At 37.4% G+C, this 12686-nt stretch overlaps 1 protein-coding gene and 1 pseudogene across 1 annotated transcript; both read right to left on the bottom strand.

Moving 5' to 3' along the window:
• Window positions 1–2895: 2895 nt before the first annotated feature.
• LOC127436593 (scavenger receptor cysteine-rich type 1 protein M130-like) overlaps window positions 2896–12686 on the bottom strand; it is a 110629-nt pseudogene continuing 100838 nt past the window's right edge.
• On the bottom strand, window positions 7122–8871 carry LOC127436632 (scavenger receptor cysteine-rich type 1 protein M130). The gene is made up of 4 exons (XM_051690880.1): window positions 8458–8871; window positions 7982–8305; window positions 7570–7887; window positions 7122–7313 (listed from the first exon to the last, which is right to left on the bottom strand). Exons 1-4 carry the CDS (start codon window positions 8666–8668, stop codon window positions 7252–7254), a joined length of 915 nt encoding a protein of 304 aa, XP_051546840.1. The 5' UTR covers window positions 8669–8871; the 3' UTR covers window positions 7122–7251.

Below are 12686 nucleotides of genomic sequence, written 5' to 3'. Positions count from 1 at the left end.
ACTCTCCACCAATATGGCTGCTGTGCATCCTCCAGGTGGATGCTGCACACTGGTGGTTGTTGAGGATATTCCTCCTATACTATGTAAAGCACTTTGAGTGCCTAGAAAAGTGCTATATAAATGTAAGGAATTATTATTATTAAATGTGCATTTCTAGTGACAAAAATATGCAATGTTAATTTTGCTAACTGCATTTGCGATTAAATAAAAATATAACTATTATTACTGGTTTCTGTCTTCTTTTTTTTTTTTCTGTCTGTGGGCAGGATGGGCTGGATTTTTCCTGGTCCCAATTTTAATCCCAGTCCAGTCCTGGCGAAGCATACAGTATTTAAGCTTTTGCATGCACTACTTCATTCTTTTTCATCACAGATCTATATCATGCTCCCAGTCCAAAGTTGACATAATTATTCCATAGTATTTGTTTTAAAGATAATCCACTGGCACCCCAGTCAACCTCTGCCAAACTCCTTAAAATATTTATCTTATTATTATTATTATTATTATTATTATTTAACTAACTAGATTACCTGAACATGTGTCCCAAAAGTTTACCTAGAGTTCATCCATACCCTCCAGGTACCTAATTACCAGAGGTTGTTCCAGTACTGGTCATACAGTTTCATATTTACGTTTAGGAATATACTATACTTTTTTTTGTAAAACTGATAAGAGAAAACTCCACTTGTTAGCCCATATCTCTTCTTCATCTACTGTTGTCTGCATGTCTGGTATGACATTGGTAGTATGACAGGAGTATTATGATGACCTCCTTTCTATATAGCTCAATCTGCTTAAAAATCTAATTTATCATAATTTTAAACTGGCATCAACTATTCTTGGCACTTTGGGAAGTATCATTCTCTTGATATAAATTGATATATTTTAAGACTATCCCATCTAACTATTCGCTCAAACTTATCCATTATCCAGTTATGTATTCTTCCTCCAATGCCCACAGATTTTAGTTTTGGCAGTAGGACGTAACATATCAACTATTCAGAAAAGATAATCTCTACCAAATAAAAGTTAACTATAGATAATTTCATTCTTTTCATAAACGATTTTATTAATTAATGCAGAGTTATAAGAACACCACACTATATGCACATATTTAGAAAGGAGATATGTTCCAATATAAGGATGTTTTAAAGGAATATTCCAGGTTCAACACAAGATAAGTTCAATCGACAGCATCTGTGGCATAATATTGATTATCACATAAATAAATTTTCACTTGCCCCTCCTTTTCTTAAAAAAAATAAATAACAAAAAGCAAAAATCTGGGTTCCAGTGAGGCACTTACAAGGGAAGTGAATGGGGGCCAATATTTAAACGTTAAAATACTCACTTTTTCAAAAGTACAGCCACTAGAAGTAAACAATATGAATGTAAACATGATTTTATTGTGATAAAATCATTTACTAACCTTTTCAGTGTAAAGTTATAGCCAATTTTACAACTCTGTTGCCATGACGATGTAATGCCAACAAACTCTAAAACCCTAAAATGACTATAAAAATGGCAATATAAACAACTTTACAGCTCCAATAATACACAAGTTTTAACAGAAGAATTAATGTAAGTGCTTTTATAAAATTATAACTTACAAAATTGATAAAAAATGTTGTCATAAATTTGTCATGAAACTTATAGACAACCAGTGGACCAATACATACTCGCACAATACGCATTAATTATTTCTTGAACGGCCCCTCATACTGCAGAGACAGAAGCACTGATAACTAACTGCTCAAGACAAGGATCCAAAATCATTATTTGAATGTTATGTTAGAATGTTTTAAACACAAATTAAACTCAACTATATCAGTAAACAAATGCTTACCAAGAGCACAGTATTTAACCTAAACTTGATTAAACAAGTGAGAGGCAAAATAGACTAAATACAAAATAGAGAATAATTACTTTATGAAACTTTTTCTCTATATTGCAAACTCATTTCTATGATTATACTGTGCCAAGTATACTTTTAACTCTGCAAAACTGGTTTATTCCAGAAGATGGGGCAGAAAGACCATAATTCTCAAGTGAAGATAAACGTGTTCTTCACCTTCTGACCAGTATGGTGCCAGTGTACAAAAAAATATATCATATATTATTAAAATAATAAAAGTGTATTGTTTTCAGATTGTTTGCTTATTTATTTATTCCAAAGCATCTGGGATCGCCTATTATGTTTGCAACACCAGATATGTGCAAAACTACTTCCTTCCACTGGGTGAAAGGAACAGACTAAGAAGACAGGATTTTCAAGCTGTGCTCAATCTGACATTTCTAATGTTAATAAGTAAAAAAGCCTAAGAAACCTGAGAATGCAGTTTGAAGCAAAACATCAAGCATAAACCCAAATGTACTGTATATATTGTTTTTAGAAATGAGAACATTTTCAAAGATTTAAAAGATTTCAACTGCTAATTTTTAATTTGTAAATTTCAATGAAATGTCAAAGGTGATGCAAACTGACTTATGTAAAAGAGGATAAAAAATAAAGGAAAAAACAGAGAATATAGAACGCCAAAAAATAATGAAAATTTGATGAGGTCTCTTGGTCACTCAGTTCATCCTAGTTCGATTGGCTTCACCTCCACATCATCATAGTCTGTTATTAAAGAACAAGATCACCTTGTTATGAGTTATGATTACATCACTTTTAATAATCAGATTAAATCAGCAGAAGTTGCTTACAATAAACCATTTAATTTGAGCAGATGCATTCTAATCAAAACTAAAATAAAAGAATGCTCATACTATGTTTGTGACAATAATTCTGTTCTGCATTACCAAGAGAAAATTCCTCCACTGTAATTACAAATACACCTTTTCACATGGTTTATTTCTAGTGTGTCAGGGTCGTATCAGGACTATTTCATCAGACTAGAAATGTGTCAAATAAAGGATTTAAAATAAAGTGTCTATTTGCACCTCGATGTAAATAATATCTGCCACACAGTGCAGCTATTTGCACCCCAACAGTCTGGTGGAACCACAGAAATATACAACAAACTAAACAACAGATGTCGCTGCAGTGGTGTGGGGTGTAAAGATGGTGTGAATAAGTACTGTTGTCCTGGCAACCGCGGTTCGAACCTGGCTTTTGTCCCACTCTATCTCCCATCCGATTTCCTGTTTCCACTCTTAATATTTCCTTTAATACTACTTAAAATAATAGATACAAATAAATATAAATGTTGATTTCATCGCAGTGATTTTGTCACGGTGAATGTCAGGGAATGCAGAGAGGGGTTTGATCTGGAGGCGGAGTCTGTCGATTGCACTCACTCCCACATGAAACCATGGTTACTGTAGTAAAACCAAAGTTAATGTTAAGTTTAGGTTTAGGGGTAGAGGTTAATGTAGTGTGTATGTGGGACTCTAAATAAACACAATAAACTTAAATTAAATTTAGAATTTATATATGGGTGCAAATAATTATAATTATAATATGGTTGGGGTGCAAATAATATCTGCCACTATTTGCACTGGGGTGTAAATTGCATATACCATTATTTGTACCAGAGTGCAAATAGCATCTGCCTTAAATAAAAGACTTTTATAGGACTCACCCATCAGGTCACTAAAGCTCTGTCCACTTGTGATGACATGATCATAATTCAGCTGACTGCCCAAAACAGACACAAATACATTATGTTAAGTGCTATAATAAAAACTTCAGAACTAATATAATAACTAATAGGTTGCACTCATTATTGTAGAAGAACAATATAATTTACATACATGTTAGAATCAATGTTCTGTCCTGTGGTGATGACATCATCATAGCTCTCATGGATGTCATCTACAAAAATAAAACATATGTTATTAAGTAAATAAATAAATAAATAATAAAGCTTCATATCCGCAATGGGCTCCAGTTTAGAAGGATGATATACTGTATTAATAAACATACCCGCTTCTGTGGGGATGACATCATCATAGCTATCAGGTGTGTGATCTACACGTACAAACATTGAGATTTATACCACTGCAGTCAAAACAAACTTCTAGAACAGATAACAATGATATGACAGAAGAACACCTGTTTCATAATCTGGTCTCAGTCCAGCAGTGATGACATCATCATAGTTATCTGCTGTGTTCTTCCTCACCATCTTGATTTCTTCTAGATTTGTTTAAGCAAACAGAATATTTTCAGTTAACTGATTCAGAAATCACTAAATGGTCATGGGCACTATACAGTATAATCAACTGTCAATGTTATTATGTGATCAGAAAGACACTGACCTGTCAGCCCATTTGTGGGCTTGACATCATCATACTTGTCCATACTGGCAGATTGTGCTGAAGATGAAACCACTAAATTAATTATTAGAGAAGACTGTGTTTGTGCCAAAAAAAAAAAATAATAATAATAATAAATAAAAAATAATAAATAAATAAATATGCAAGTAATTTTTTAATTACACTTCACACATATCTTATATGCTCTGAGAATATGCCTAATTTGTATTAGTTTCTTAGAGATACAATAAATGCCAAATAAATCACCCTCTAACCTGAGAGGAACTCATCAGCATCTTCATACCCAGAATGATGTTCTTCAGAGAGGAAACTTCCTGAGAGCAGAATAAATAGAAACATGTTCATGATGAGTTTCAAACCCCTTGGACTATCATGTGCCACTGAGAACTGCTTAATGAACAGAAGAACATGCATACAAACACACACTACAGACAAATACACAATGTTATATATATATATTCCAATTTTGTTCTCTTCCAAAAAAATATACAAAAGACACATGCCAGGTTTCAAAACACACACACACACACACACACACACACACACACACACACACACACACACACACACACACACACAGCTCTGTGGTTGCTGTGCTATAAGGCTGTGGTCAGAGGCAGGACGCTCAACAGAACTATTATAGTTCAACTGACAGAATCTATCTCACCATTAGCCTACACAGTCACATGGTTTTTAGGCCTACTGAATAAAGACAATAAAGTGTTAATAAAGAGAAACTTTTCACAAATGTAAATGAACATTTGGGCTGTTCTCACTGCTACCATCAGTCAGGCGGTATCGCAGCATCAGGACCCGCACCAGCCGACTTCATGATAGCTTCTTCCCCCAAGCAATCAGACTTTTGAACTCTTGATCTCCCACGATCAAAATACATCTGCACTGCACTTTATTACTCTTATATCTCACACCGGACTGTCATAAATTATATTATTATTATATTATATTCTCTATTAACAGCTTACTATCGACCGACAGCCTGAATGTCAATACAGTACAATACAACCTACTGTACATTCTATATATACTATATATACTTTTATATTGAATAATGTGTATCTATATTGTGTGTATTGTATACTGTACAGTGTATGTTATTGTTTGTATATTGTGTTGTGTGTAATTATGTGTATATTAGATTTTAAATTGTGTTGTGTAAATCTGAAGTTTATTGTAAATTGGTATATGTCTCATCACTGTCACGACTTCTATGTTGCTCAGAACTGCACCCAAGAATTTCACACACTATTGCACTTGTGTATATGGTTTTGTGACAATAAAAGTGATTGGATTTGATTTAATTTGATTTGAACAAACTTGGACGTTTAAATAATATTTCTCAGATTACTGAACTCACCCCTCTGAGTGACGTGATTGTGTCTGTTTGTCTGTCTGTGATCAATCTCCTCATAAACTGCTTCAGTCAGAGTCCTGTGTCTCCTCTTAGAGAGAGCTGTGAGTGAAGACAGACAAACCTGCGGTCATTTCACAATACATGACTGATGACACACTGAATAAGACAACACTGAAGTTACAATATTACAAAATAATAAAAAAACATGCAGTTGGTGTCTTAGTTGATGGTGTCAGAATTGAACTTGTATGTTATGTGTGTATCTGTCGTACCTCTCCTCATCACTCTGTTCTGCTGAATCAGTATAATGAGTGGCAGTAAGAGCAATAAGAGCACAGATCCCAGTACAATCACAACCACTGGAGGGATGGAGAGAGAAGCTGCTGAAGGAGTTTGTGAAGGAGTGATCAGTGAGAACAGAGATGGTGTCACATCTGTTGGTGAAACTGGAGGTAAAGCTGATGTTGTTGTTTCAAGAGTCGTGGACAAATCTGTCAATGTAAAAACAAACATTAAAAATGCTGAAATTATTGTGGTCTTGAGGGTTAACCGTTCTAAAGGGAGGCAGCTCTGGTTTCAACACAGCAAAATAATCTCACCTGCACAGGTGAGTCCAGCGTCCTCTTTGTGTGAGCAGTCAGTGTGGTTATTCAGGGAGAGAGGACAGTCCCACAGGTGAATCTCATTCCCTCTGCACTCGACTCTGTTCAGCCACACAACACCTTCACCAGCACCAAAGGCTGCATTCCCATCAGCACTCAGTGCTGCTCCACAACCCAGCTGCCTGCAGACCACCTGAGCATCCCTGATGTCCCACTGATCATCACAGACTGAACCCCACACAGCATTATGATACACCTCCAGCCTCCCAGAGCACCGACCCTTCCCTCCACTCAGTCTCAGAGGAACATGCTCTAATAACACATCACAGATGAGGAAACACAACAGTAATTAACAACATTATCGGCACTATGAAAATGAATCTAGAAGTCTTTAAAATTGTAATTATTTTTTAATGTATATTGAAATACAAATAGATAACAGATATTTATATGGAAAAAATACAGACTTACAGAAATAATAATTTAAACCTGTTTGTTGTCAAAAAAAAAAAAAATACTTACTTGAACACTGTCTCTGGTGAGGCGATTGTGAGGTAGAACATGTAAGATGACTGCGAGGAGACTCAGAACTCTTCTCTGAGATTATAACATGATAAAATTAACAGAACTGAACAGAACACTGGGATATTACATTCATGAAATCTCTCAGTGCTTTATTTATTTTAGCTTCAAAAATCTACTATTGCCTTTTCCCAAACCTTTACTGAACATATCATTGTTTACTTAGTTTATTATTGTTTAATTAATGCACTGCACATAAAAACTTATGATTAAAGAAACATGACAACTGAAACAATCTTAGAATATTTAAATATCATCTTACCTGAGCAGGTGATTTTGGCCACTTCATCTTCACCACAGTCATTCTTTCCCCAAGGTGATGATGGACACTGCCACAGATTTGAGTCATGTGGTCGACATTTCACTTCATCTAGCCAGTTACGAGCTGATTTTACTCTTGATGAAGAACCAGACTCAACACCAGATCTTCCACAGTTCAGCTCTTGACAGATCAGACTCGCTGTGTCTCTGTCCATCTGGTTCCAACATACATTACCCCATGATCCATTGTAGAAAACCTCCACATTCCCTTCACAGCCCTCAGTTAACCTGATCTCTTTAAACTCTAAATTAGAAAAGGATTTGAGACAACCTCAACTCTCACAACTCTCACAGTCTATTAATGTATAATACAAGCACACTGGATATTGCTAACCATCAGACACAAACATACGCCATTGAAATGTACAAAATATTTTGAGTTATTGTTCAAATGACTGTATAAATGTTAACCTGAGCACATGACTCCTACATCCTCCTTATGTTGACAGTCATGTTTTCCCCAGACCTGAGAAGAGCAGTTCCACAGGGACGTCTCATTCCCCTCACAGTTCACCTCATCTAGCCATATGGGTCCAGACCCAGGACCAAACCAGGCTGGTACCTGCTGGTTATTGAGGGCCACTCCACACTGCAGCTGCCTGCACACCACATGGGCATCTTTAATATCCCAGGAGTCATCACACACTGTCCCCCATGAGCCATTGTGTAAAACCTCCAGCCTCCCTGCACAGTCTCCTCCTGAACCCACCAGCCTGATGGACTCATGACCTGAGGTCAGATATACAGAGAGAGAGAAATGCATGTTAATTCATATTAATCTATTGTCAGTGAATGAAAATAGCCCAGATATTGTTGTTCTGACCATGGCAGGTGATTGACAGCTGTTGTGTGGAGCTACAGTTGAGAGTTTGTGGAGAGCTGCAGTTCCCCAGATGAGCTTCACTCCCAGAGCACTGGAAGCCCATCACACAATCATGACTGTGTTCAGGACTGGATGAAGAGGAGCCATAGAAGTTCAGCACAGAGCCACAGCCCAGTTGTCTGCAGACCACAGAGGATTCAGTGAGACTCCAGGAGTCCAGCAGAACTCTCCTCCAGACCTGATGGATGTAAACTTCCACCTCCCCCTCACATTCCCTCTCTCCAGACAAACGTACTCGCCCATCATGAAGAGCCAGAGACGAATCTGAAGAGAACATTTGAAATTTCAATGAGGATAATATTATACTATCATGCAAATTAAATATTTGGGTTGAAGACTTTATTAAAAAGTGTTATGAATCTTCTAAGAAAAGCATGTCTTATAATAACATAAACAGAAGTGCGAAGTGTTCTTACTAGAGCAGATGACTCCAACATCTTGTGCATGAGAGCGTTCAGCTCGACTCCATGAAGAGATGGGACATTGTGAGAGTTGTGTTTCATTCCCCTGACAATCAAACACATCAGCCCAGATTTCACCACTTCCCTCTCCAAACCAGTCCACTCCCACAACAGACACAGCAATCCCACAATTCAGCTGTCTACAGAGGACACTTGAAGCTCTCATGTCCCAGCATGCACCACATACTGTGCCCCACTCATTAAGAAACTGAAGCTCCACTTGACCAGAACAAGAGTCTAATCCATTCACCAGTCTTAGTGCTGTGTAACCTGGATGTAAAACTCAGAGCTTATTTTAACAGAACAGAGCAGTAAAACTCACTTAAATGAACATGTATGTTCTGAATGTATACAGTATATCCAAAGAGATGACAAATACTTATACTTAACCAGAACATTTAAACCCAACATCATTGTCATGGGAACAGCTGTTATTGCCTGAAGATTGTTGTGGACAGAAGGATATTTGGGACTCGTTGCCTCTACACTGAATCTCTTCTGTCCAAATCTGACCTTCTCCTTTGCCAAAAGCAGCTGCTCCCAGCACCTGTACAGGAGCCCCACAGTCCAGCTCTCTACACACAACTTCTGCATCCTGCTGGTCAAAGGCAGCATCACACACTGAATACAACATGTTCTGATGATGTATCTCTAATCTCCCAGAACACAGATGAGGTCCATCAACAAGTCTGTACTCTTTGTGCTCTGTGTATTTCATAAAACAAAACAGATAAAAAATATTATTCAGAGTGGCAAGTTTCAAAACATAATTTAATACAATACTAATAGCATATTTTTAATTTGATGAAAATAGATACAAATCAAATTTGCCAAATCAGATTTGCCCCCTGCTATGTGACAACTGGATATTTTCAATACGACATACAGTTGTTTGTTTGACAATGGATCGATGACCAAACATTTAGAAAGGAATTTCCTCTAAATGAGCAGTAAAGGACATCATTCTCTTTTACCTGAGCAGATGACTCCAGCATCCTCATTGTGTCCACAGTTGGATGTACCAAACATTAATGATCCACAGTTTTTCAGTGAAGACTCAGATCCAGTACATAATACAAAACTCATCCAGATTGGTCCTGATCCTGGTCCAAAATAAGCATTACCAAGAGCATCTACAGGTTCCCCGCAGTTCAGTTCTCTACACACTACTGCAGCATCAGCCATATCCCAGGCTTGACCACATACTGTTCCCCACTGTCCTCTATGAAGAACCTCCACTCTTCCAGCACAGCGACTGTTACCATTTACCAGTCTCACATTCTGTATGTCTAAGAAAAATATAGAGAGTGTGAGAGAGAATTACAAGTAATGAAAGAGACATATACGGACATATTTTAAACATACGATAGCCCACCTTGCTGTTGTGTTGGTGAGATTATGATCAAATGTAAAGGGTTTGTTCACCCAAATACTCTCATTATTTACTTACCTTTAATCCATCCCAGATGTGTATGACTTTCCTTCTTCAACAGAACCGAAGTGAAGATTTTTACAAGCAATTTTCAGCTCAATTTGTCCATACAACGCTTGTAAATGGGTGCCATCAGGCTGCTGGCTGTTTGACGCTCCAAAAGGCATATTTAGGCAGCATAAAAGTAATCCACACGACTTCAGTCGATCAATTAATGTTTTCTGAAGCAAACCGATAGGTTGGTGTAAGAAACAAATCGATAATTAAAATGTTTAACTTTAAATTGTTGCTTCCACTCAGCACTGTATTTCTGTTTTAAATTAACTTACTTTCACATAACGTTTGTTCCTCTGTTGTATACAAAGTGCACGCTTCCAAATTCTCGCGTGAACGTGCCATTGCGCTTACTTCACTGATGTGTCGACTGCTTGCAGGAAGTAATTTTTTTAAGTTAATAAAGTTTTAATTATCGATTTATTTTTACACAAACCTATTGATTTGCTTCAGAAGACATTCATTGATCAACTGGAGTCATGTGAATTACTTTTATGCTGCCTAAATATGCCTTTTGGACCGTCAAACAGCCAGCAGCCTGATGGCACCCATTTACATGCATTGTATGCACAAAAAGATTAAATCTGCTTATAAAACATCTGGGATGGCTTAAAGGTATGTAAATCATGAGAGGATTTTCATTTTTGAGTGAACTAACCCTTTATGAAATATAAAGAACAACCCATTCTCATATTAATTTAACACTTACCAGCACACAGTAGACTCTCATCATTTTCATGGGAGCAGGAGTGTTTATGTGGAGAGGATGTTAGACAGAGGTGAATTTGAGATTCGTTGCCTCTACACTGAATCTCTTCTGTCCACATCTGACCCTCTCCTTTGCCAAAAGCAGCTGCTCCCAGCACCTGTACAGGAGCCCCACAGTCCAGCTCTCTACACACAACCTCTGCATCCTGCTGGTCAAAGGCAGCAGCACACACTGAATACCACGTGTTCTCATGAAATATCTCTAATCTCCCAGAGCAGCGAGAACCTCCAACAAGTCTGACCCCTAAAAATAAAAATTATAATGGAAAAATAACAACATTTAATAACATAATAATAACAACATAGTGCCAACATCTAACAACATACTGTAAATGCTGCCATAGTTGGTCAATCATAAAGCACATATAACATTGTTTAAAGAGCATCAATGTAAAATTTGAGGATGAAAACACTTCACTTCAATAGCCCAATTATGTATGAGGGGTTTATTTAATGTGGATTATAATATAATAATATAGTATTATAATAATAAGCTGAGGTTTGGAATAGCTCACCTGAACAAATGACTCCTGCCTTCTTATCAGAACACTTGCCGTAATCTTTCTCTGTTACTGAATCACATTTCTTTAAGGTGGACTCAGAGCCAGTACACATCGCCCTACTCCTCGAGATATGTTCTGATCCTGGTTCAAACTCATCATCATCACTTAGTACATCTACAGGTTCTCCACAGTCCAACTCTCTACACACCACTGCAGCATCAGCCATATCCCAGAAATCATAACACACTGTTCCCCACTGTCCTCTATGAAGAACCTCCACTCTACCAGCACAGGGATTATGACCACCAACCAACCTCACTCTCTTACGGTCTATATATTGAATAGAGAGAGTGAGGAATAAAGAGAAAATGAGGGGAAAGAGATAGAAAGAGTAAAATGAAATAATAAATGAGAAAACACTGTATATAATAAATAAAATTCAGTCTGAGGATTTTAAATGGTCTTTAAAATAGTAAATTAAAGGACATCTGTTCCAACCTGCACACACCAGTCCAACGCTGTTGTCATGAGAACAGTTGTTTTCATGTGATGGTGATGTCGGACAGAGGTGAATCTGAGATTCGTTGCCTCTACACTGAATCTCTTCTGTCCACATCTGACCCTCTCCTTTGCCAAAAGCAGCTGCTCCCAGCACCTGTACAGGAGCCCCACAGTCCAGCTCTCTACACACAACCTCTGCATCCTGCTGGTCAAAGGCAGCAGCACACACTGAAGCCCACGTGTTCTCATAAAGTATCTCTAATCTCCCAGAGCAGCGAGAACCTCCAACAAGCCTGACCCCTGAAGAAGCAAGAGAATACAAACATAAAAAAATGCATGCCATTTATCTTAGACCTGGAAATAATATTAATTTTTTAACTTTAGTGTAAATATTCCACTTTAAAAATCTAATAAATGAGGTGGATCATCCGTGCTGTAAAAAGTTTGGAACAGCTCACCTGAGCAGATGACTCCTGCTTCATTACTATGATTATAACAACGATCAGGCAATTCAAGTGAATCACAGTCCTTCAATGTAGATTCTGACCCGCTGCAGATCACACCATTCATCCAGACTGGTCCTGATCCTGGTCCAAAATGAACACCACTCAGAGCATCTACAGGTTCCCCACAGTCCAGTTCTCTACACACTACTACAGCATCAGCCATATCCCAGAAATCACCACACACTGTTCTCCACTGTCCTCTATGAAGAACCTCCACTCTTCCAGCACAGGGAGTGTTACCACCAACCAACCTCACTCTCTTACTGTCTATATATTGAGCAAAATGGATGAGGAATGAATAGACGTTGACAGAAAGAAAGAAAAACATAAGGGAAATAAAGATTTACATGATAAGAAACAAAACAAAAAAGTTTGATATTATATTAATTTTTAATCTTGGAATAGAAATCTGAATCTGGA

This window comes from Myxocyprinus asiaticus, chromosome 47, assembly GCF_019703515.2.
Source record: "Myxocyprinus asiaticus isolate MX2 ecotype Aquarium Trade chromosome 47, UBuf_Myxa_2, whole genome shotgun sequence".
Lineage (NCBI taxonomy): Eukaryota > Metazoa > Chordata > Actinopteri > Cypriniformes > Catostomidae > Myxocyprinus > Myxocyprinus asiaticus.
This window is presented reverse-complemented; position numbering and strand designations above follow the sequence as displayed.

Excerpts from the sequence above, each read along its gene's own strand:
- LOC127436632 (XM_051690880.1), bottom strand. The coding sequence starts at position 8,668 with ATGAGAGCTTCAAGTGTCCTCTGTAGACAGCTGAATTGTGGGATTGCT. Across the intron at positions 8,306-8,457 it reads TGTTGGAGTCATCTGCTCTA|ATTCGTCTCTGGCTCTTCAT; the intron begins GTAAGAACACTT and ends TGTTCTCTTCAG. Across the intron at positions 7,314-7,569 it reads TGTAGGAGTCATGTGCTCAG|ATGGACAGAGACACAGCGAG; the intron begins GTTAACATTTAT and ends TGTTGGAACCAG.